This window comes from Poecilia reticulata, linkage group LG10 (assembly GCF_000633615.1).
Source record: "Poecilia reticulata strain Guanapo linkage group LG10, Guppy_female_1.0+MT, whole genome shotgun sequence".
Classification (NCBI taxonomy): domain Eukaryota; kingdom Metazoa; phylum Chordata; class Actinopteri; order Cyprinodontiformes; family Poeciliidae; genus Poecilia; species Poecilia reticulata.
Window position 1 is genome coordinate 22,024,663 of NC_024340.1, and position 25,834 is coordinate 22,050,496.

General features: G+C 39.0%; 1 protein-coding gene across 6 annotated transcripts in view; it reads right to left on the reverse strand.

Moving 5' to 3' along the window:
• Nucleotides 1-25,834, reverse strand: part of mid2 (midline 2) — a 153,916-nt gene that overhangs the window by 37,574 nt on the left and 90,508 nt on the right. For 5 of the 6 annotated variants that reach the window (XM_008420371.2, XM_008420372.2, XM_008420369.2 and 2 more), the window contains 2 exons: nt 7,885-7,950; nt 5,148-5,243 (listed from right to left, as the gene is read on the reverse strand). In XM_008420371.2, coding sequence (XP_008418593.1) covers nt 5,148-5,243; nt 7,885-7,950 — 162 coding nt within the window. The remainder of the gene's footprint in view (nt 1-5,147; nt 5,244-7,884; nt 7,951-25,834) is intronic. The other variant, XM_008420374.2, reaches the window with a different exon arrangement.

Sequence of the window (25,834 nt, forward strand, 5' to 3'; positions counted from 1 at the left end):
CACAACCATGCACACACACACTCACACCTAGAGGCAATTTAGCCTGACAGTCATGTTTTTGGACTGTGGGAGGAAACCGGAGTACCCGGAGAAAACCCACGCATGCACAGGGAGAACATGCAAACTCCATGCAGAAAGACCGGGGCCGGGAATCGAACCCAGAACCTTCTTGCTGCAAGGCAACAGCTCTACCAACTGCGCCACTGTGCAGCCCCACATTAATATTATATTTTAAAATTAACTTTATTTTTCATCTTTTTATCACCATAAACATATCACAGATTATATCCCACATCTTACATCTACAATGCATTAAGTCCTTGCGGATGTTAAACTGCCATAAGTTTGTTGATCAGGTTTCTTTCTGCTGCCATAAGCAAGTTGGCATTTTTAAAGTCGAGAAGAGTATCATTCTCATGACATTCAGTTCAGCTGCAATTATACTCTCTTTAGTTCAACCATTGCACATTCAATGCCTTGCAAAAGCACTCAAACCCCTTAAGCCATTTTGACGTTTGTGACCTTACAACCAACATCTTGAATATGTATTTATAGGATTTCTCTGTGACAAACTAACACAGAGTAGTGCAAAGTTATGAGGTGTGAGGACGATGGCTCATTGTTTTCAATTTAATTTTAGATATTTAATTTTGACAAGTTAGCAATTGGATACAAACCCTCAAAATCCTAACTTTGTAGAACGGCCTTCCACTGTAGTTTCAGCAGGAAATCTTTTTCTTCCACGTTGATTGCACACTTAGAATAAATGTGCAATATACTTCTTGTAATTTTCTCAGATTAATGCTCTTCTTTCCCAAACTATCGATTCAGATGGATAGCCAAGTCTTGTTAAATCTCTAGTTATTGCCTACTCTCTCAATTTTCAGATGATGGATAACTCTGAACTGTTCAACGGTTCAGATATTATTTTATAACCATCACTTCTTTATACGCCTGACTGCTTTATCTCTCACATGTTTCCTGTGTTCTTTGGTTTTCACAATGCAGGTTGTTGACTAATAGTATAACAAATCTAGAAGTGACTTCTGTATAACAAAGTAATTTATTTGGCTGCTGGTCTGTTCCAACAAAATGCCAGTAAAATACTCTGAAATTTGAAGTGTAAAAATGTCAAAAAGGAGAAATGTTCAAGCTGCATGAATACGTTTGCAAGATGCTGTATTACAAAACTCATATATTGTGATACAGAAATGTGTAAATTGATAAAACTTTACAATTTACACATTGTAAAGTGTGTAAACTATGGACAAACACAATTTGACTATCTACTAAAACCAGTCACTTTTAAAAACAGGAATGTCTTATTATGTGACATTTTCCTATTGCAATTGCATTGTTACACTCTGCTAAAAGTGGAGCTGCTAATGACACATATTGCTGGCAGGCAGATCTCCCCAATGCTCCCATGGAAAGGTTACAGACGGTATCTGAGACCTGAAACAAAATATCAGGCAGCACTGCAGCCATCTTTCACCGCTGATTCATATTCTGCACACAGTGGGATCACTTTCAGTGTACACACACCCAGACAGGCCTCGACTAATGACTTGCAGCTCGCTGCTTAATCGGTCGACATACAAGTCTGAGCGTTTAAACCCAGTAAGCTTCTGCCTGATGTGTTTCTTTCGCTTTTTTCCCCCTCCATCAGCTCTAAAGGCTCACATGAAACTTTAACTGGAAAACTTAGGGCTGGAAACACTGGCTGCTGCCTTTTTCTGCTTTCTAGATAAAAAGCTTACTCCACAATAGCTGTGTCTGAGTGAAGCTTCCAAGTAATTAACACATTATTAAAAAGTTTCCACTTCTTAAAGCTTTGGCCTCTTCTAAGAGCGTAAACTGTGGGTTTAGAAGATAAATTGTACGTGAAGGATGCTAAAATGTAAATCACCACCAAGTTTTAACATCTTGGAGGAATAGCCATTGAGTATTGTGTAAGAGTGAAGACTCATTGAGAATTCAACAATAATATGATAGAAACTTGTTCAGTAGAAAGACTGAGCTCATTGTTGGTCAGAAAATGTCATAGATTTTATTTAGTTATTCAATATCAAAACCAGTTAACCCTGGTTGTTATATTTAAAAATCAAGAAATCAACTTCAAAAATTTTAAAGAAAGTCCTATAATATAAATTATGAGGGTTTTTCTAGTTTTTTAAGCCTGACTTAATTGAGGATCTCCTTTTGACCAGTACAGAGCTTAGCCAAACAATCATACTAGGAGTTTATATAAAACACCAACACCAAGTAGTGCATAATTATAAAGTGGAAAGAAAATGTTTTGAGATTTTTTCCTATTTTTTGTAGCAATAAATACATGAAAATTGTGGTGTACAATTGCATGCAACACCCATTATTCAGACTTTGGATGTCATTAGTCTGCAGATCACTTGTATTAATGTTAGTACAAATATTTTAATTCTGCAGGAGGCCTCAAAGCTTTATTTGCATCATGTTTTAATCCATCCCCCAATAAGCACAGAGGTGGCAGCATCAGGCTGCGGGAAAGCTTTTCTTTGATAAACACCAAGGAAGTGCTAAGAACGTTTGGGAGATGGGTGGAGCTAAACACAGGCTGATCCAGTTAAGCCAGTTAGAGACTAAAAACAAATGCCCCCCATCAATATGCATGAACTAAATCTGAAAAAGGTCAAAATAATTCAAACACTGAATAAATTCTGTATTATTTTAAACAAAACCACCATCCATTTGAAAGAAAACCTGAACTCAACTCAGAATGCCATTAAGCCGGAAGAGAAACAGCAAATATTGCGTTAAAGCTAGACGTCCCCGAGGACACAGGCAGCCTACTCACAGTCAAGTCAGCACATCCTTTCTACGACTTAAGAACAGCTAATTCCCCAATGAGAAGCCCTCGCTGCTGTGTGTGCTGACACACTAGAAGAGAACTCGCACTATGTTTGATCATGTCTTTGCTGCCAATACAGTACGCCTGCAAACAGAGAGCAGAGAAATCCAGGTCACGCTCAAAGCCCTTCAAAGATTTCTTATTTTGCACCCAGTTGTCTCACTCCGCTAAAACTCCCATTTCCTTATTCCCTTTTTGTGTTGCACTGCATTATTACTGAGCATTTTCCTCTGCACAGTGCCTCTGTCTGTTCTGGTAATCATTGCTAGTCACGCTAACATTCAGAGTATGCCCTTTTTACCCTCTTCTCTGTTTGCCATGCTGACCCTTGTTTTTTGTTTCTCTTTTACCGTCCTGTTTTTCCTCGCAGCTTTTCTCCTATATTTGGATTCCCCCTTTTCTTCACCTCATTAGTCCTCACTTCCCCTATCTCTTCCCTTCCCATTACACTTTAACAACCTTTGTGCTTTAATGTGGTTTTGCCTAGTAAATAATTAATACCTTGACCTCTTGCCACTAAGATCACATCAAACAGCAGCTTTAAGGTTTTTCTTTTAATGTTCTCCTTAAATTGATCTTTTTTCAACCATCATATGGTTTTGAACAGTTAGTATACATTTTTTAGCAGGATCCTTGAATGCAAACCCGAGCGAGAAGGCGCTCGTTTTCTCGCTGTTGATGAACATTTTGTCTGTACTCAATAAATCACACAGCGATCATTTAATTTTTGATTGGGTTGCGTGAGTTGGTGCTCAGAGACCTTGGAGTGACTCAGAGAAAGTGGAGTCATGCCCCGCTAATAAGAAACATACTACGTGGAGAACGATGGCACCACCAAAATGCATTTGTCCTCACCAGCCATTAATGTCAAAGCTCCCAGAGAAATGCAGGCATTTATCAAAAGTGAGTGTGCAGATGGAAAAAATGTGCTCACATGTGTGTGACTCTTAACTACCGTATAGAGAAGCGCGAACAAGCGGCGGGTGAATATTAGCATTCTCTGAATGTAGTTGTTAAATCACAGCTTGAGCTTAAATGACAAAAACCGGCAGACAGCTCCAGGTATAGATGAGGACAACCGGCTGTGAAATAGTCCTCTGAGCTTGTCACAAGCCTGCATCAGAGTAAGATGTGACACATTGCTGAATAAGTTTGTGACAAGTTGCAGAGATGTATGTCATTTGACATGTAATCTTATTTAACTTCACAGGGGACCGTGATTTGCTTGTGTGGGTGGTTCCAGAGCAAATTAAACTGCAGAGTGTTAAAACGCCGCTTCATCTTAAAAATGAGCTCTTCCATGGTGAGATTTACTGAAAACTGGAGTCGGAGTGGGGCTTCATGGGTTTCTGGAGACAATAATCTTTACCAGTAAAACATTGCAGGCAACCATCTTGTCTTTCCCATCCATTGTTGCCAACTTGGTGACTTCCAGACCCATCTAGTCTCATGATGGAGCTCAATAAATAAGAATCAAGCAACATCAGCTAGTTCCTGTGAATAATTAGCTACAGCAAACTGCAATACACATTTGTTGAAAGCTAGAGGTCATAATTTGGGTCCAGCTTAAAGTATTTATTTAAGTAGCAGTGGCTGATTATGCTAGTCGACAAATAGAGTCAAACCGTAAGGTTACCTGAACAACCCTTGTAGATATTTTATAATGGAAAGTATCTAAAGTGGCTGTTCCTTCATTTAATGTATAATCCAGTCTGAGTTTAGCTTCTATGGCCTGTAAACACTTTGTTTACTTGTCCTATATTATAGTTGTAGGAGGTACATGTCAAAAATTACATGATTGCCAGAGGAGAGATGAATTTAATTTCTTGTCAATAGTTTTAGTATTTTTAAGGACTTTATAACTGTAATAAAAAAATACTTTTAAAAAATAAAAATCCCCACAAAAACACTAAATCTCAGATTAGACACTAAAAAGAACCAAAGCAGCTAAAAAAAATGAGTTCTTACTTTAATATGATCACAGTGGGGGTCATAACACAGGAGGAGGAGAGAGGGATATTAAGAGGAGCTTTAACTAAAATCTAGGGTAAGCCTCAGTAATATGGTAAGATAGACAGATTTGGTCAGCCAGCTGATTGGGGGGTTTACGTTTGCTGGCAAAAAAAAAAAAAAATTACAATTAAGATTACATGAGCGCTTAAAGGCTGGGATCTTGGAATCAAGGTTTTCTATTAGAGCGCGGGGAAAGATGAGCAGTCTAATCTTACTGACGTTAACAACATGAACACATATGGCATACCTCAACCTGCTGGCAGATCTGAATGAGCTTGGCCATTTGGTTCTCCAGTTCACTGTTCCTCTTCACCAGGTTGGTCAGGTTGTTCTCCAGAGTTTGCTGTTTGAAGGGACAAGGAGGGGAACAAAAGGAAGAAAACGGGAATGAGAGAGAGGAAGAGATCACTAACGATGTCTGTCTGAATGCCAGATTTTCTGGCAATTCTATGTGATCACATTTTAAAATTTGTGTGTAATGTGATGATGGATAATGTGTCTTTTCATTTAGCAGGTAATAAGATGGTAACATATCTGAGTTGCTGAGTTTTCTAAGACATAAACACTAAACAGGCGCAACATTTTGACCTAATGCTGCCAATTAGTGTGTTGGTCACACTTTTCGCTGCCAAAGCAGCCCTGACCCACGGGGTACAGACGTTACTAGACCCAGAAGGCTTGCTGTGGTATCTGGCACCAAGATTTTAGCAGCAGATCGTTGAAGTACAGCAAGTTGTGAGGTGGGCCTCTATAGATCAGACTTCTTAAACCAGCACAGATGCTCAATTTAATTAAGATCTGATCATTTGGAGGCCAAGTCAACACAACAAATCACTGCTGAACCATTTCTGTTGGTGGCACAGTGCATTATCCTGCTGAAAGAGATTACAGCCATCAGCAAATACAGTTCACCCAGGGTTTCTCAGCAGAACATTGTTCAAAGCAGAACACTGGCTCAGCCAGCTCACCGGCTCCCAAAAAGAGCCCCTCCTTTTATACTGCAGTTATAATGCCAACTGTGTTTGCTCTTGGCTGTGGCCAGAGGTCGGCATGGGCAATCTGACTGATCTGCTGCTTTGCAGCCCTATAAGCAGCTGTTTACTGTGTATTCTGCCACCTTCCTGTTTGAGGCACATTCGCCTGTAGAATGAGTATCTGACCCTACACTGCAAAAACACAAATTATTACCAAGTATTTTCGGTCTGGTTTCTAATGTAAATATCTTAATATACTTGAAATATGTCAAAGCTAGCTTAAAAGTAACAGAAGCTTGTTTCAAGTCCATAATTCCTTAATGTTTATAAAAAAGAAGTACTAGTTCCACTGGGAGATGATTTTACTTACAATATGGGAAACACCTTCAACCTTGGGAGACAATCTTACCCACTGGTGTAACCACCTCAAAATTTCCATTGTTGAACTTTCTCAGATATGTAGCCATTTATTCCAGCTTTCAACAAGTCATCTTTGAGGTCAGAGTTCATTTATTGCCTAATACATCCCACCTACTATCAGGTTCAACAATGAAGAGATAATTAGTATAAATCACATCATCTGTCAGTGATCAAATGCTGTGCCTGATTGGTGAATGGTATATAATATCCACATTAGAGCATTTGAATATTTATACATGTTGAACAAAGACATTTTTTTTACATGCAATGATTATAAAGATAATTATCTTTAGTGCAGCTCGAACACAGAGAGTTTATGGCAATAAAAGTAAAAGCCTTTTTTATACTTCCAGGTATCTTCTGGGTGGGATGTTATAATAAAGTGCAACACAACACTACATAGGTAAAACATGCATTGCTATGATGTTTCTTATATTAGAGTAAAGTAAATAAAACTCTACCAATTAACAACTTTGCCTTGGATTGTATAAACTTTCTATTTGATCATCGAACAAATATATTTTCACACTTAGAGTTTGTTCTTCGGTAAGTAGCTGTAGAAAATGGAAGAGATTACTTCAAACCTGTTTAATGTAATGAAAGAAAATCATCTATCAGGGGAGACTTAATATTGTACAATAAAAAAATTTGTGAAATTTTCCTTCTGACATGAATGTGTGGAGAATGAATGTTACATGTGAGGAATTCAGTGATAATTATAAAATAAAAGTCTCTGAATGTTTGCTTAAATGGAAACACATAATTTTCTTCTGATTTATTTTATCTTGTCAGGTTCATTCTACATATTCCCACAATAAATCCCTATTAGTGCAAATAAATGCAGCATCCAAAACAAGAGATGATACAAGAGCCAACAAACGTCCATTTGTGATTTAACTGTCTAACCTTATTTCATGTTACATCAAAGACACGGAAAGAACACTGTGATCTCTGAAAATAATCAGCCTTCGCTAATAATTTTAATGATCAAACACTCAATTACAGCCCATTGACCCTGGCTGTTTAACCAATGCAAAACAAAAGACGATCTCACAGAAAAATAAACTCACTCGTGACAGTACAAAAGATACAAAAATGGAGATAAGGAAATGAGAAGGCACAAAAAGGAGCTGCCATTCAAAACGAAGCAAATCAATGGTGGTGGCATCAAAAACATTTGCAGCTGCAAAGAAAACAGTGGAACAAAGCAGCAGACAAGCGGCGGGCGTTTGAAGTGTCTCCACTCATGCAAGTGAAGAGGGGGAGTGGATCTGGACGAACACCTGGTCTGTAGGTTGTTTGCCTGAATGCAGCTCTGTCTGCTTCCCCCCTCAATCAGGAATCCTTAGTGGTTTTCAGTATCTCCTCAACCTGTCAGTCAGCCTGATATACTCTGTCTGTTTGACTTTGTGGCCACTTAATTACCTATGCGATTCCTTATCTTCCTTTCTGCATCCTTTCCTTATCCGGCCAAGTGTCTACCTGTGTGCCTTATTGTTGCTCTGTGGGAACAGCGGAGGAAGGGGGGAGGGTGTGTGGATGGGCACAGGGGTTTCAGGGTTCTGGTAAAAAGGCAGCCGGGGAACTCACCGCAGCGCTTGTCTTTGAAGCCTCCATTACTGCATCTGACACTCTGCCCGGGCTCACCTGATAAGCCTACAACACACACACATACACCTACATAAGTGCACACATAAACACACACACAGACAAGCCCGATCGCACAACATCTGCAAGCTTAAAGCAAAGCAACCGAGGAGAGACGCCCCAGAGAAAGTTGAATGCAGATGAGACGGAGGCGTTTAGGCTGGCTGTTGACATTTGTTCCTTCAGAAGCAGCGCTGAGCTTAGATCATGAGAGAGAGTGCTGGGCTGTCTCAGGGAGCCTGAAGTGGAGCCTCAGTGAGTGGGGACAGATGGGTCATTAATTAGCAAGCTGGGGACCAGGATGATTAATACATCAGAACACAGCTGCCCCACCTGAGACCGCAGGGAAGTAAGCTCCTCTGTCCGCAACAGACCTACATACATGTATGTATGCCATGGTTTATGCATGTGACTCACTGGGTGTTTCTTTGCTACAAATGTGTGTCTGGATATCACATGAGATGGACTTATACCCAGGTTTATTCACAAAATGCCAGCACATTAGAAGGTGACCACATTGAAAATACCAAAGTGCCTTCCAGCCTTGACATAATGTCCAACTTGCAGCATTAAATACTTAAGCACCAAGAAGTCGGCTGATGACCAGAAGTGGCAGGCCATGATCTTAAAACTCTTTTTTCAAAAACTATGAAGACACAATACTTGAGAGCTACCAGATCACGCTGAGAGCAACACTCTTCAGTCCAATAAACTCAGTTAACTGGTTTTGATATCAGTTTAGCTTTTAAGACCAAAAGTTATTTAACAGGAATCTGTACTTTTTATGGCAAGACATGTTAAAGATTAATACAGGCTGTGAAAGAGAAAGAGACTTGAACCGTATAGATAACTGTCTGGGTTAATGGACTTTAACAAAAATGTTCTGTTTAGTCATGTGGAGCCTTCATCCTCCTCTCATGAGAGATGCTTGGAAAATGTTGGCATCCTTTCAAATTCTGATTGGTGCATCTGTACTGAACATGAACATGTGACAATATTTTCAACAGTTTAGTAAAAAAGTAAAAACATGTTTTTTTTTCAATTTCAAACAAAAAACCTTGTGCAAGTCATAAACAAATTCAGTGACTCAGCCTCCCATACAACTATGTTTTAGACTTTTGCATTACCAGCCAAATTATTAAATTATTATTAAGGTTCAAAAAAAAAAAATCTGCAATAACATGAGGTCAGTAGCGAAGCAACAAAACACTCAATTTCTAAAAAGAAATAATCAAAAGTTTGGTCTTGAACCTCTCTCACCTTGAAAGTAAACACAACTCAGTAGACCGATTAAAAAAGGACAGTGGACAAGGATCTCACGGCGCTACAAAAACAGAAAAATTTCTCCCCAAAAATCTGAATAACATTATTTCATGAACAACAGTGGTCAAGCAGGGGCAGAACGCTGTATGAGTCAGATGGAAATGACTAGGCGTAGTCTCAAAAATGACTTGGAAGAGGCAAGACTTGCTGACTGGAATAGCATCTGGGCTGCCAGCCATAGCCAGTGCTGGTCAGTGAGTAATACAGTAATTTATGCATGTTTGGATGATCAAAGTTGCAGAAATAAACCCCAAAGACGAGGACTACAGCAGTTAGAAGAAATCACAGGAGTTGGGAGATTTATATACAATCTGATTTTTCAAGTCAGTGGAAAAAAAAGAGACAAGAACGAGAGAGAAGGTAATATGTAGTGCCTTGCAAAACTATTATTATCCCTTCAGCATTTTCACATAAAATTTTTTTTACGACCAACAGTTTTTATTTATTTCTTTGGGATTTTATAAGACAGACCAATAGAATAACGCACAGAAATACTGATAAACTGCAAACCTCCCTAGCCATCGCCATCCACCTAAATATGTTGTGATATATAACTTAGGTGAAAGAATCTGTCAATGAGTTTACAATCTGGGTTATGGTATGCAGGGACACAGCAAACATATGGAAGATTGTTACGACTGACGGCGTACAGTTGATTATAAATGATGAGTCGGCAGGTGCCCGTCCCTGATTGATTGATTCCAAGAAGACGACGGAGATGTCCCATTGGCTGCTTTTCGGAGGGGACGGACATAAAAGATGCTGACGCGGACTTCCTGTGTTCCATCCTCGACTCATCTCCACCGGCCACACCCTTTTCCTTTGTTTATCTGTGTTAGAGTTCTGGAGTGTAGGAGTGAGTTGCCGTTTATGTTTCCTTAGTTTTCTCATGTTTTTCTTAGGTTAGGAAGGTAAGTTTTTTGTACTTTGGTTTATTTACTTTTGATTAGGTAAGCTTCTGTTACTATTTAGATAGGTTCTTTTTGTTTGATGTTTTCGGCGATAGCTCACTCTGAAGCCAAGTACTCCAGTTGTAACATCTTGATAAAAAAAGATATATCTTTTTAAAAAATAAATCATTATCAACTGTTCAATTTTGTGTGTGTCGGATGTTGAGATCGGAGGAGGATGGATCCTTCATGTTGCGACCTGGCCCCCCTAGACTGGTCGTAACAATATGCTGTTGTAAGAGGAGGCAATTGTTAAACATTTATAGCCTATGGGTTCAAAACAATGTGGCAGAAAACACTGCACATTGTCAAGAAAACATCGTGCTCCTGTAAAACATGGTGGTGGGAGTGCTCTGTAGTAACTAACCACGTTCCCCTTCCAACACGGAACAGGTGAAACGAAACACAGGGTCATCCCGGAAGAAAAAATCTGTTAGAGGCTGCAAAAAACTTGAGACTGTAATGGCAGATCCATCTTCTCAAACCACTGAGCGAGAGGAAGTGTTTAGATCAAATCTCATCTAACTGATCTTGAACTATTTTGTGCTTTATTTAGTGTCTGAATGGTCAAAAGTTAGTTGAAAAGAACCAACTTTTCAACTACCTTTGAAGCTTCAAGTGATATTAAGTTCTGCAAGGTGATTTAGTTTTAAAAAAGAACACATAGATTTGTTTTATATTGTCATCCAGGATATTTTTAATGTCTTTACGTAGATACAGGAACATAAATTGTGATTTCTGTTCACAAAGGTTTGGTCTGACTTCTACTGTCACCCTTACAGGTTCTGCCTTGTAGGGAAGATAGGTGACAGAAAGAGTGAAGCAGGAGCTCAACAAGAAAAATCATTACAGCACCCAACAGGCATCGGAGATAGCTAGCACCACCCAGAGATAGTGAGCTGAAGCAGAAAAAAAGAACATAAATAGAAAAAGGAAATATCGACAGAACAAAGACAAGAAGAGGTTGCAACCAACCAAGTGTTGAATGGATGGTTTCAGGCATGGGGTAATATCAGTCATCCTCTGATTCAGCTCTGGACATGGCATCTTATGACAGCGAATACAGAGAAGGCCACTGAGATGGAGGGGGTTGATGAGATGGAAATAGGTCTGGGCCCCATGCTGTGAGGGGCAGCTCGGCTGAGTAGCTCCCGTCTGGCGCGCCCTCCAACCCGGTCGTCTTTCCGTCTCTCCTCCTCTCCTCCTCTCTTCTTTTCTATTATTATTCATCTTCCTGTCATTCAATGGCTTACACTTTTCCTTATACAGTATGCTTTTTCGAGCTCTTCAACCTGTGTCTGGCTGCTTCAGTCCTTATTCTGTCTGCCCGCAGCACAAGTACATCCGCGACTGCTGACAGCCCCTCAACTTGGGTTACATCAGCCGCTTGCACATGACATCATTGTGTTGAGGGGCTTCTGGGCTTAATTTCCTTACAGATGATCCATGTCTGCTAAGAAAAATTTCCTATTTATGTTACAATATCCACGGAGAGAGAAGAAAGGGATAATAGCTGTAAAAATGGACGGCTCTTGGTTTGACACAACTGTCACAATTCACTGTGTTATCGTCACAGTCCAGAGTGTCTCTTGGGGTTTGTTTACTTCAAAGTGCTGCTTAATAACACAATCACACAGAATTACATCATCTGGGCTGTGCATCGGGGCAACTTTGACAGTAATTATGAATTATTATTTAGATTTTGGTGAAATATTATTATGCTAATCCTAACACAATGGCCACTTAACTTATTTTAGATGAGGTTTGAATTAAACCTCATCCAAAGCAATTAAACAATTTAGTGTCGAACAATTTGCATTCATTGATTGCAGTACTGTTGTTTGTTGAACAAATACAGGACAAACATATCAAATAAAAAATGGTAACACGAGAATGGAAAAGTGAAAAACATCCTAAGGTAATGTAAAGTAAAATTGACTTTAAATAGGTGAAATTAAACTCAATTAAATCCCCTGAAAAAAAAAAATCACTGAATTTATAGGTGGAAGTAAAGATAAGCATCTTTATCAGTGCCTGATGTAAAAATAGCACAGCCAGGCAAACGTGTAAAAGACCAAGAGAGTCTCAGAATGAGTGCTTTTGCAGCATCCACACACTTAGAAACAGCAAAAGATAACATCTTACAAATTTCCACTTTTTGTCCCAGAGGACACAATTTTATGCTGAACTCTGCCCCTGTTCAATTAGATGACACTCGCCAGTAGTTGAATTTCTGGGTCATTACAAGAATCGTGACAACAAAAGTCCGAGAGAAACCACAACATAGACGGAACATAACTCCCTAAGGCCAAGCATGTATGTTCAAAGTCTTTTCTTATAATTTAATCAATACTTTTCCCTGTCCACAAGAGAAACAAGACACTAAGAGATCCAGAAACGAAAGCAAGAGTTTTAGCTCACACAAGAGTTGAACAAGCTCACTTTACAGAAGTTGTTAAGAAGGCTTTTCAGAATCTGGACATGTCGTAACTCAAGCCTCCTGGGAAACACTGTTTTTTGTCTAAGGATGATATTTCATAGAATAAAATCCTTGAGAACAACAAATTGTAGCAGCTTATTTTAAACGGAGTCGTGCTTGTCACACAACCTTCAAGCATGGAGCTCAATTAATGAGGCCAATAGGGATGCAAAAACCTAGTGAAAATGCAAACACATTTTCTTCTGTTTTACTTAAAAAAAGCAGAATATTAGACTATGGTGGCCCCTGTATCGAATCCATCAAGACAAGAGTTTTCTGCTAAGAAATGCACTGCAGAAAAAAGAAATATTAAATTACTACATTAAAGTTAAAAGCACACATGCTCACTTATTTCCTCAGATTTGTTGGAAAAAGCTAAAAAAGGGAAAGAATGAAAAAAAGAGAAAAAACTTTCCAAAGCTTTTACCACGGTTCCCAGCTGCCTTCATCCCAAAACACTTAATATTGAGGAGGATGGTACCTTAAATGGACACAAATCCAATAAAAATTGTAAGTTTTTAGCCGTCTGAGGGGATTAAGGTCAAGCCATTTCTCACTGGCTTTGAAAGGGAATAATGACTGTGTAGTTAATGTCATAACCACGGAGCACCAGCGAGGAGGTCTGGCATTTAAATTTGTTTATAAGACTATTTGATATTCATGGGGGTGTCTGTGCTTTTAGCTTCCCAATTATTTGTTAAGGTCTGCAACAGTATAACCTGGGACTCCTGAGGACCAGTCGAATGCACGGAGAGAATAAAAATGAAATGGGGAAAAAAAAAAAAAAACTGACTGTACGAAGTGCAGGCATTACCTTGGCCACTTTCAGATCCTCTGTCCTTTATGAGCTGTTTACCACGAGATTACAAACAAATGATACCAAGACATTTGAAGTATAAGAAGATGGGAAATTTGGGCATTGTGAGAGGTGCCTGGGTTGAGATAAAATAGGCTAGAGGAAAACAGTTATATGGTTGAATGGGCTTAAGGGGATCCCTGTTTTATTTCAATCAGCCTGCAGTGAATTCTTGGAGGAGAAATGCAATTCCGTATTAACAGATTAAAAATGGGGGAATACAAAAACCACTCAAGTGGCTTGATTGGTGTTCCAAATAATCAATATTTTCTTTGAAAGAAAAAAAGGCGTCTCCTGCTCCCTTTGTTATTCTGCCATATGTGTTTGTGTGTCTAAAAATGGGTTTGATGTAAATAACTGTGCTCCTGCATAAGTAAGTATGCGTTTTATTGCAAAATGTGCAAAATATGTGTTGTGTCTGAGTTGCAAACCTTTTTTTTTTAACCTTGTGTTAATTTTTGTTCCTGCTTAAATCAAAAATGGTTAAACCCAATTGGTAATATGAGTACCTTTTATTGCATCAATATTTCTGAATAATACACCAGACGGATAAAGTTCAAAGACCAGAGTGAATAAGTGGCTCACAAAAGGTTTAAGCCCACTGGAATCTATTAGGAAAAAGATTGCTTTCTGCTAGAAATGCATGAAAGTGAGTGGCTTTGTGACGAGGGTTAAATGCTTTCAGGGATGGGCTGCAAGAAGTTTAGGTTTTGCTAGTCAAAAGAGGGGCATTAGTAATAAAAATCTGAAATTTCACATTTTAGCAAATAATGAGAATGCCGAGTGCGTTTTCTTTTTTAAACCTGAGGTACCAGAATACGGTGATGCTGCCATTGCTAATTAGTTGAAGAAAGGTGATGGTCTAAGATTCTCTGCTGCTGAGTCCTTTCTGGGTTCTTCTTCCTCTCTCCCAGCGGTTTTCCCCAGTATACTCACAGTGGAAACACATTTTTTTTTGTGTGTGTTGGGTTAATTGGGGAATCCAAATTTGCCTGTAGGTGTGACAGTGAGCATGCAGAGCTGTCTGTCTGTCACTCTGGGTTAGTTATGTGATTACAAATTCAGTGAGTATACCCACTGGGATCACTTCCAACAGCGTGTCTCCCACTAAAGGACGAAGATGGATGGCTTCCCAGATAGAACAAATGATAGTACAAAGAAGAAAAATTAACATTAAATCAATCTTATGGCTACGAAATCCAAAACATGCAATTAATTAAAAAAAATTAAAAAAACGGACAGAAATTGAAGAGGGCTGTGTCTAGACTGGAGTATGACTGAAGTTCTTTCAGCTTTTATTCAATCTCTGTGTGTCTCTTCCAGTTTCCAGTAGCCACAAGCTGTCCATTCCACTACCATCAGAAATCGCAGCATCTTAATAACTTGCAGGATTGACAGGATCGCTAAGTATGATTCATCAGCTGAGCTGGATGTTGTGCCCCACACTGCAGGTCTTTGTTGTCTGCGTCCACAGTGTCCTCACTGGATGATACCGTTAGATTAGAGTGACCAGCTGAGGGACACGCAAGGAATGCTGATGATTTAAAGATTTCAGTGATGACTAACCAGTGTGACTCCAGGCAAAAGCCCATATTATCCAAAACCTGTGAGATTTATAGAGATAAGAGTCTGTAGTAGAGTTTGGATAAATTGGCAGCAGGATTTTAATTAAGTACCAATATGCCAGACAGTTTTAAAAATAAATTTCAGCTCTGAAGGAAATAATCAGGAAATTATCTGCAAAATATATATTTTTTCCACTTCAATTTACTCATTCATTCATTATTTTTCCTGCTGATAACAAAAGTATGTACTAGGGTGGAGTTTGCTCCCAGATATTCAATAATCACAACTATTTAAGCATTTGGTTTTTTGCTATAATCTGGTGGGTCTTATTGTTTTGACTGGATGTTTTTTTGTTTGTTTGTTTGTTTGTTTCTTTGATTAAACATAAGAAGCTTATTCAAAGAACTTTGCACATGTTGAAAAATCACCTGAATGCGAGCAAAATACACATTAGTGAGACTCTTTAGAGCGAAGCGACAACTAAAACTGACAGAAACAGCTGGCTGATGCAAAAAAATGATGCCATGATTGGCTATTAGGGTGGGACATAAATGTTATCTCTGATTTCTGAAGAAATTTTGCCTAAAAAAAAAATCTGCGCTGCCACCGAACATCTCCAAACACTAACTGATTTTCACTTGAATAAACACAGCCAGGTTGTGCTTCTGATTAGGTGGCCTGTTATAATCCCTTTTGAGCTTGAGGACCGAACAAAGATTGTCAGAGAAGCGAGATAACCACAGCCTTCAGCAGCAGCTGGTTAGCTAATCCAGAAGAATGCTGAGCTGAAACCCAGGTGTTGTTCTCACTAAATCTCCTGTAAGCCTCTAAGCAGAAAAACATCCAACCATATGAAGAAGTAGAAGAGTGTGGACATGTCAATGTTGTTGCATTTAAGAGGAGAGTATAGTTGACTAAGAACTTGACAAGTCATGAAGCTATTCTTGCCTGATAACAGAAATGTCACCTTGTCACCATTTAGTTACTGCTTCAGCCTGACAGTAGTTAGAACTCTGTGATCCTTGGGCTGAGTTCCCCTGACTCAAAGGTCAATGTTCACTTAAAAGATGGAGAAGATGATAACAAGAGAAAGATGAATACAGGAGCTCTTTGAAAATATCACGCTATGTATCAGTAAAATCTCAAAGCTACTTTCAGTGGTAGAAGGCAGTAAAACTTTCATTTAAATCAGGGGTGTCCAAAGTGGGTCCTGGAGGGCCGGCATCCTGCATGTTTTAGTTCTCCCCCTAGTGGTAGCAACAAGTCAGTGCTCTGCTTAGGCCTCTAATGAGCCATCATTTGATGCAGGTGTGTAAAACCAGGGAGAGAACTAAAACATGCAGGATGCCGGCCCTCGAGGACCGACTTTGGACACCCCTGATATAAATTCATAATGAAATAAAAATATTTGTTTTGCCTTTAGTACGTCAGTCCTTAGTTCTGTCTTCAGTATGTTGAAATTCAAAGTTCTCGGTTGCAATTGAATCCACCATTACAGTCGCATTAGTTGAACGTTGTGTTCTTTTAGAGGTGTAGACAATGGAAATCAATCCTACGTGGTCTGCTCTACAGTGATCGCACCTCCTGAATGGGTTTAATGTCAGACAACCTTCCTATTTCTATCATTTCTGGAGACACTGAGCTAAACTTTCCCACCAATAAAGTATGGCTTCTTTTAAAGTTGACACAGCAGCCGGGAAAGTCAATGATCCCATTATTATAATTGACCAACTCATACAGGCATGAAAACACGCTGCCCTTTTGAAAAATAGATATTGCAGAAGACAAATTGGTAATGTTGTGTGTCTTGCTGACTCCAGTCCTTCATTGTAATATTTTCTTCAATTGTGCTCTAAAATATTATGTGTTCTCTAAAATATTCTGGCCTGCTTATCTAAAAAGACATAACTATTTTCTTGATTTTGTCAATAATAAATATGTTTATCATGTAATGTATGAAAGAGACAGAGATGATTTGTGAGTTGAAAGCCTAAATATGGTGAGTCTGTGGCTCAGCAGTTCTCTTGTCATTGAAGTTGCAGGTCTGAGTCCGGCTTCCACCTGCCAAGTAACGCCATTCCCTCAGTTCAAGCTGCCTACCGATCTCCATGTCAGAGTGTGGATGTGTGCAATCGTGAATGCAACTGGTACAATGTGGAAAGTGTTTTGAGTGGTAGATATGATTATGAAACGCTAATATATTCAGTCCATTTATTTTAAAAAAGCCGTAAACTTTCAAGCCCACATATTTCCCACTTTCTGTCTCCTTTGGTTAACATCCGACTTGGTCTTCTCTTGTTTGTCACTTACACGCTGTGCTTGCTAATACTTGTTAGATTTGATCTCTAAGGGACACGCAGTTACCAAAAGCATCTGGGAAACACTGAGATGGAACAGCTGTATTTTTACTACCCTGAGAAATCGAGATTGAAAGCTTAGCACTCTTTGGCTGTGAAAACACAGTGAATAAGTGACATGGCAGCTGAGAGGTTTCTCTCGGCGGCTCCGCGGCTTTTGAGAGTCCTCCGCGGTGTTTTACCATATCACTCTGGGCAAAGTGACGTATCAGATAGTTTCACTTACGACGCACGGACCAGAGCACATTTACGCTCCTAGAAAATTCATGTGCATTTCACAAATTTTGCATGTGCGGGGCTTTCTGGTTCAGCTGGTGTGCAACTCCAATCCATTTCCCCCATCTGAGGGGAAGCTAAATGGAAGCAGCAAGGGATTCAGGCTGGAGGCAAAAGTGAAGTACATTTTTGTCTAAGACTGTTCTCCCTCCTATTATCATCATTTTTTGCAATCTGTCCTTTGGTGCGAAAAATTAACAGTGCCACTGCCAGCTGATTTAGATTTTCTTCAGTGTCCTCTTCCAAAAAGACAAACAGGATTTAAGAAGGATTTCAGTGTATCCATATTTTCCTTTTAGTTGTTTGCAAGAGAGTATTCATGCTTTTTATGTTTCCTATATAAATAAAACAAAAGTACAAATTGATTCACAACAGCTTTTGTTGTTGATGTTTAGCTAATATATGACACGTGAGAAAAGTTTAATGAGTATAAATACTTTTACAACACACTGCATACTACATTTTTAAGAATACTTTGACGTGTCAAAAATAATTTTATTATTCATGCTTAGCGCATTGTTAGCACAAGGTCTGACCTGACACAGGATCACGTACGGATGTTTACACACGGGAGGGAAAAAAAACAAAGCAATTGAAATTGCTACAGGCAAACTCTTATTAAATGCAAAAGCAATTTTCGTAGCTACTGTGATGCATAATTTAGTGACTGAAATGTGTCACCTTTTCTTTATTGGCTGAAGGATCATTTTAATCCTCGCATTGAATGTCTGATTGTTTATCCCGGATAACAAGCTTGTCAAGTGAATACTTTAAATCTAGGACGTAAACAATTACTCCCTGTAAGTGGGATGGATCTTCTGAGATTAAAAACAAAAAAAGCTGCGATAAAATGGGCCGCGCTGACAGCTGAAGCCTAAGTTGTTGGTTTGATGAAGCCCTGATGGGTGCAAACGAGGACTTTCCCATCAAACCTTGAACAATGATGAGTAAAGACCCATCAACGTTGCCACTGCTGAGTCCCATCGTCGTTTCATTTCCTTTCTTCTCTTCCTGCTTTTTTCCTTCTATGACACCTCTGATTTCTAGAGTACCATTTTCCACTGCTTCTGTTCAAATGCTTTTGTCATGTCCTCATGTCATCCCTAATCTTGATAGTTATTTTCCTCACCTCTTTTTTTGGTCTGTAAGAACGGAACAACAGCGGCAACAAAACCGGCGTTCTGATTGCTCAATGCAATGATTGCTCCTGTCTTTTGTTTAAGTTTAACAGGCTTGATTGTGACAGCTGCCTTAAGAGAGATAGCAGACACGACAGAGGAAATTTCAGCAGCCACAGAGAAAACTGCAGCAGGCTGAATTTGAAGTGACATTTTTCATCTGACCTTTAATTATTTAAGGCCTACATATTAATCTATTCTCTCTGTAGAGTCTTTCATCTGTAATCCTAAAGGTGCTGTACGTGTCATGTTTTTAAACCTTTAGTTACTCAGCAGAAACAGTGATCTCTTGTGATTATTTAAACTCATGATGCAGTTTTTTAACTCTAGAAGTTCAGACTGTTTTCTATGATTATTATTATTTTATTTACCTGGGGCTTTAAATGCCATTAGCAACTAACTTTCTCAAAGTAAACTAGTGTGGTGCCCTCAATAAGAAGTTAAAAGAAGTAGAAAGGTAAAAAATAAAGAGATAAAATTGTGGAGTGTCCTGGTATTAGCCTTGGTGAAGGCCATGTCGATGCAAAACAAAATTTATAGTAACATTTCACAAGCCTAAAATGTACCTTTCCAGAAACTGTCCACTTTAAAAATAAGATTTTATAAACCTTTATAAATGTTCAAACTGTTGCCATGCTTGCAATGCCTGACTATTACACTGGATTATTTTAGGATATTGAAATGACACAAAATGTTCCCTTCCGGTTTGTCTCTAAATGAAAAGGATTTTTACAAGGTTTTGATAAAAGGTTATAACCAGTTATTTTTACCCTGCAGTAGATAACATTTGGGAACGCTCATTTATTATGAATGAAGATTAGTTAGATCAGGGGGCTGAAGGTGATGGCTGGTCTGAAACGGACACGACAAAAGCAGAAATTAGTTCAGGTGAACCTTATTTTAGAAAGCTTTAAGTCGTTGTTACCTTGTATTTCGTGTTTATTTGCACAGATAATAGTGGATATTTACATAGGAAATGGTGATAGGAGGCAGTTCTAGACCAGTAATCTTCCTGTATGAATCATATACAATTAATGGGTAATCTGATGCTCTTCGGGTCAGAATAATTGTCTAATATCAATGTGAAGCAAAAATATAGCAATTTAGGAAAACACTAATATAGGGATTTTCATGCTGGCATAATTTGAGGCAGTTACACTAACTGCAGACCCCCAACATATTTGGTTCTTTGTGCATTTTTTAGATTATTAGACCAACCTTCTTGTTCCATGCCATTGATATTCCTTCCCCTTCCTTAAAAAAACTATGTTGCTTATTGTTTACTTCAGACCTGGGTTTTCAGGGAAAACAATAAAAATGGACAAATAGGTTTGATTAAAGACATTGTAGACGGATGTTTGCTGCTGTACTGAATGTAAAAGCAGACAATACTATCATTATACTAGTTTGAGACACAGACAGATGTCTGTCTCAAGAATTTAATCTTGGCTAACAGGATGTCTAAGGGCCCGACAGGAATTCAAATGTAAAACTGATGAAGATCCTGATTCTGGTAAAGATCCAAATTTCAAAAATGTTGCACTTGGTGATGGACAAAGATAACTAAAGCCAATCCCAAGCGTTTCCCCTTCATGCATGGTCTAATTCAACAATGCAGCTTGAGACACTCTACAAGTTCAAACTCCTTCTTTTAAAATGTTTTAAAGTGATTTACTCCATCTCTGATTTGTTTACTTGTTTCCCTGATGGTAGCTTAATAAAAGTGTCAGAACTGTCATAAACAGTACTGGAAAACAATCAAAGTCGCCCGCAACACTTCTCTTTTTTTGTAAAGTGCTTTGAGATTATATTTTCTTGAAATTGTACATTTATTTGTATTTATTCCAGTTGTTTTATTTGCCTTGCCTTTTCATGTCCATCCATCCATCCATCCCTCCATCCCTCCATCCATCCATCCATCCATCCATCCATCCATCCATCCATCCATCCATCCATCCATATATATGTAGATGGCAGAGCATTTACACCCATGGAGGAAGCTCATTTCAGCTGCTTGTATCTGCGATCTCACTCTTTCAGTCACTGCCCAGAGCATGTGACCATAGATAAGTGTAGGAATGTAGAGCGGCCGGTAAATTGTCCAACAAGTCATCACATGTTTTTTAATCAAATTTCTCCTTTAAAGATGTTATCGTGTATTCTTTGAGCAAAGCGCTTGAGGCGTATTTGAGAACACACACAGAAAAAAACCTGCAACAATAGAGGTTGACGAAAGTGAAAATGAATAACAAGACTTCGCTCTTGAAAATCTTCAGTGATCATTTTAGAGCAAAGATGTAGTAAAAAACTACTTGACCATTTAAGTATCTTTCATTGAGATGATTTTGTTGAGACTCAATGATGCTTCCTGTTAGAATTGTTGCCTCATTCACTTATACAAGGCCAACACTTATACTACCAGTGAACAGCACTGTACCACCAACTTCATTACAGCGTGTAGCCTCACTATCACAATCAGCACCATAAGCAAGAAAAAAAACTCAAAATAACTTGGTAGATAGAAAGCGAGAAGGTATTTGGATAAGCTAAAGTAGCATAAGTTCAGACTATCTGCAGTACCACTGCAGTGGCAAAATCTGTTACTATTACAGCTGGGGATACAAGCAGACTACAGCATTTAATTGTTTTATGAGCCGTGAATATAAACCTGAATACAATTTGATTGAAACATTCTGTCAAAATTCATTCATCTACCATGGAGTTCACTAATGCCAGATGATCAGCTCAAATTCTTCTGCCTCTTGTGATGTCATCGATCAAAACGTACACCAAGCAAGATTTATTTGGTAAAATCCAGCTGTGGAGTATTTATTAAAATTACGCATTTCTAAATAAAAAATACATATATACAGACGACAGACAGCTAAGATAAATAACTTATTCAGATCTCCACAGAAATGAGATACAAACTTCTTTTACCCTACATTTTGCCCATCTCAGTCCCAGTTTGCAAACAAAAGTTTGTTGAATTAAAGTCACTGATGTTCACAAGAATGTTGCATTTTTCTCTGCCTTTTTAATATTTGGTTAGCTTTTTTCTGACCTTAGAGATGGTTCAGTGCTGAAAAGGGTAACAAAAGGCAAATGGTGAACAATGTCAGACAGAAAATCTGTTTGAAGTTGTTTAGTAGGATGACACACTCACAATCTTCTCCTATGTTGTGATGAACAACATAGAAGACACTTGTCATAGCTGCTGTGTCATGTTAAATGTCTGAATATTTTTCTGAAGAAATATTTGCTGAAAAATTTTTATTAAAAAAAATTTCAACTGTAGAATAGTTTTGGTGTTTACATCAACTTCTCTAGTTAACATGAATTACAAATTGTTGCTAAAAGATTAAAGAAGTAATAATTCTTTTACATCAATCAGGAGAGGATTGATGTGTTTTGAGACAGCAGCCAATTTTCCCAGGAATGACTGTTCCAGCAAGTTCATAATGAGGTCAGATAGCATAATCTTCAGATGAAATGCTGGAAAAAAAAAAAGAGATCAAGAATGGAATAATGCTGTTGTACTGGTTCAGTCAATTCCAGACCTCAAGCCAATTAAAATGGTGTGGTGAGACCTCAAAGAGATGTGCAAAACGGATGGCCGCAAACCTCAATGAACTATGGCAACACTGTAGAAAGAGTTCCTTCCTAACAATGTGAGAAACAGACACGGCCAATCTGAGTGCAATTACTCCCAGTTATTGCTGCTAAATGTGGTTTTACACAATCTTAAATGAAAGGGCGTACGCAGCTTTTCACACACTAGCCCTGCATTCTGGGTCACACACTTCAATAAGCGATAGGTTGTTGTTCATGTGAACTTGTATTTAGCTTTTTACAGCCTGGGTAAGAGTTTTTTTTTTTTAGCGCTTAACTAAAGGGAAAACATTCCGGAAAGGCAATAAACTCATAACTCTTGCTGTGGTTCCTCTTTAGTCCCATCTATGTGTGTGATGTGCACTGTGAGAAATCACGCCTCAGTGTCTCCAGGGGGACAGCAGCTGATATGAGAGAGACAGCCCCTTGGTTTCTGCAGTTCTGTGTGGGTTTTTTTCCACTGCAGGACATTCCTCTCCATGTGACTAAACTTCCTCTGTCTGACTCCAAACAAATAAGCTTACAGTGATGGTGTTGATGATGACAGATTAATAAATTTAGCTGTCAATGTTCCTAACCTGTGGAAAAATATACCGTATTTTCTGCACTATAAGGCGCACCTAAAAACCTTCAATTTCCTSAAAAGCCGACAGTGCGCCTTATAATCCGGTGCGCCTTATATATGGACCAATATTGAGCCACAACAGGTCTAGCAACTACGGTAAGCAGCCGCCGACTTCATTTTCGCCATCAGAAGAAGAAGAGCGCGGTGCATGCTGGGATAGTTGTCAGAACCCGGTTTGTTAATAAAGTTTGACTGACCCATCTACCTACCGACCGTCTAGAATCAGGTCATCTGCAGGTCATTTAGCACAATGTTCTCCACGAACATGCTGTGCGCAAAGGGAGAAGGGTGACCATCGTTCAGCCATGCCCCGCCCAGTCGCGGAAGGCTGTCCTCGCCAACCGGAGTCGGACTGTTTTGTTGACATTCACTTTAGTGCAGCTCCATCTAGTGGATGCATAACCTAACTCCAGCCTCACTCGCACCCCCAGGCGACGATATGTGAAGGGTAAAACTCGCTACATTTACCTCTTTATGTGCACGAGGTGAAGGAGCGAGCGTAAGGCGCGCTGAAGTGTATGGGAAAACATCATCGGCGGGCGTGCCGCCCCCTCCAGACGGGGTTTTGGCGCCCCCTCTGGTGCTGCGCCCCTATGCGTTGCATACCCTGCATACCCACTTTTTGCGCCACTGGGTGCGCCACCCCCTCCAGACGGGGTTTTGGCGCCCCCTCTGGTGCTGCGCCCCTATGCGTTGCATACCCTGCATACCCACTTTTTGCGCCACTGTGTGTATGTGTGCATGGTCATTTTACCTGTGTCTTTCCAATAATGGGTGGATAGATTTTTTTTTTACTTTTTCCTGAATTGTGTTTGGATAGCTCTTAGTTTCTTAATCAGCTTTATCACTGTAGCATGAGCGCTAGTTTTATTACTTATGGTCTGCAATTGTAACAAGATCATGGGTTCTTTTTATTTAATAATTACTATTAAGTATAAGTTACTTTTTGTTTGCTCTTGTACTTGTTTTTTTTTTTTGACATTTCTAATAAAATAGTTCAGTGTGACTTAATATTGTCAGCTGGAGAATGGGAGATAAAACAGATTCCTATTAAAAGCCGAACTAAAGAAATGTGGATTTCAGTGGATTTTACAGTGCTAATACTTTAACACCCTAAAGAAAGATCTCAAAATAAAACAGAGAAAAAACACCATGCATAATCCATAATAGACTCTTCTAAAATCAGCTTTTGAAGGTGTGCGGACAGTTAATTAATAGATGTCATATCTGCATCTACGCCTACATACGAGTGATATATTTAGGGATCCTGCTGCCAATAAACACAAGAACATATTTTAAACATTACACACTTTATCTGGATAAATGGAGTATAGCTTCATGTTTCCATTGGATGACAGCCTCAGGGTACAGGGTGCTAGCTGCTGCTGTCACCACCATTGCCTCAGAAAGGAAAGGTGGTGTGTCCCTTTTTAGAAGCCATAAAAGGGTCCCTGCATGCTATTAAGCATGCATCAGCGCCCTCCTTTCTTATCGGCTTTAGAAGCAGGACATTGGGGGCACAGTGCCGTTAACTTGTGTTCCCAATCTCTCTGTCAAGTGAAATCAACAATCTCAGTGGGAACATAAGTTTTCCCAGTCGATTCATGGTCTTGTTGTTCAAGCCGTAGCCCTTCTTTCACTGTGGTGGACATCCACTGAGGGTGGATTTAAAAAGAAATTTCATCCTGAGATATTAAACTACTTCCTAAACTCTTGATGGCAAATAGTGTGTCCATGGATAAAAGGATAAAAAGCATGTTTATTGAAAATAGTCAAGCATAACCTAAAGCAAAATAAATACTACAAACTTCACTGATCAACACTTCCATTTATGACGGACTGACATAAAAATGGAGAACTGACATCAGAAAGATTAAGTGTCAGCACATTGTTTTAGCTAAAATGGGTCTCGTTAAGCTTAACCAGCATCAAAGAAGGTATGGAGGCATAAAGACAAAACTGGTGAGGCGCTGCGGTTGGGCGACTCGTGTATGGAGGCCTCAGTCCTAAACGCGGTGGGTTCGAGTCCTGGTCAAACCACATGTCTGCCCCCTCTCTCACAAACCACAGATCTGTGCAACCATTCTCAGTTTTATTACCACTAGAGTCAGAAAAACCATTTAAAAAATGGTGACATACAAATCTATTGAAGACATTATACTACACTGTGCAAACTGTCTGTCTGAATGACAGCTTCGATTGGCTCTAACAGTCAGATGTAGTTTTGGGTTTTTACTTTGCCTTGTGAAATACTTAACAAAATTATATTTTGCCCTCTTTTGCAAATTTGTGACTGTGGATAAATGTTGAGAGAATATTATGTAACATTATGTTTAGCGAATCACAAGAACACGTGCAACCTTTTCAGAAGAAACCAAACTTGCTGAAAAGATGAATAAGTCATTCGGTGATTTTTTTCTGGATATCTAACTTGTATTATGAAATTTCAAACAAAAAAGCATTCTAAAATATGTTTTTAGACTATTACTTATTCCAAATAACACTGATGGCTGATTGGAATTATCAGACTGAAATCAAAAGCAATCACATTTATTACAGATCAAGCAGCCAATCCTTGTTAGCCTGGGAATGGGAGAGAAAATGACTGATGAATGCCATGTTTCCATGACAGCCAACTGAAGACAAAAGCCAGATGTTGGTGTTTCTGATG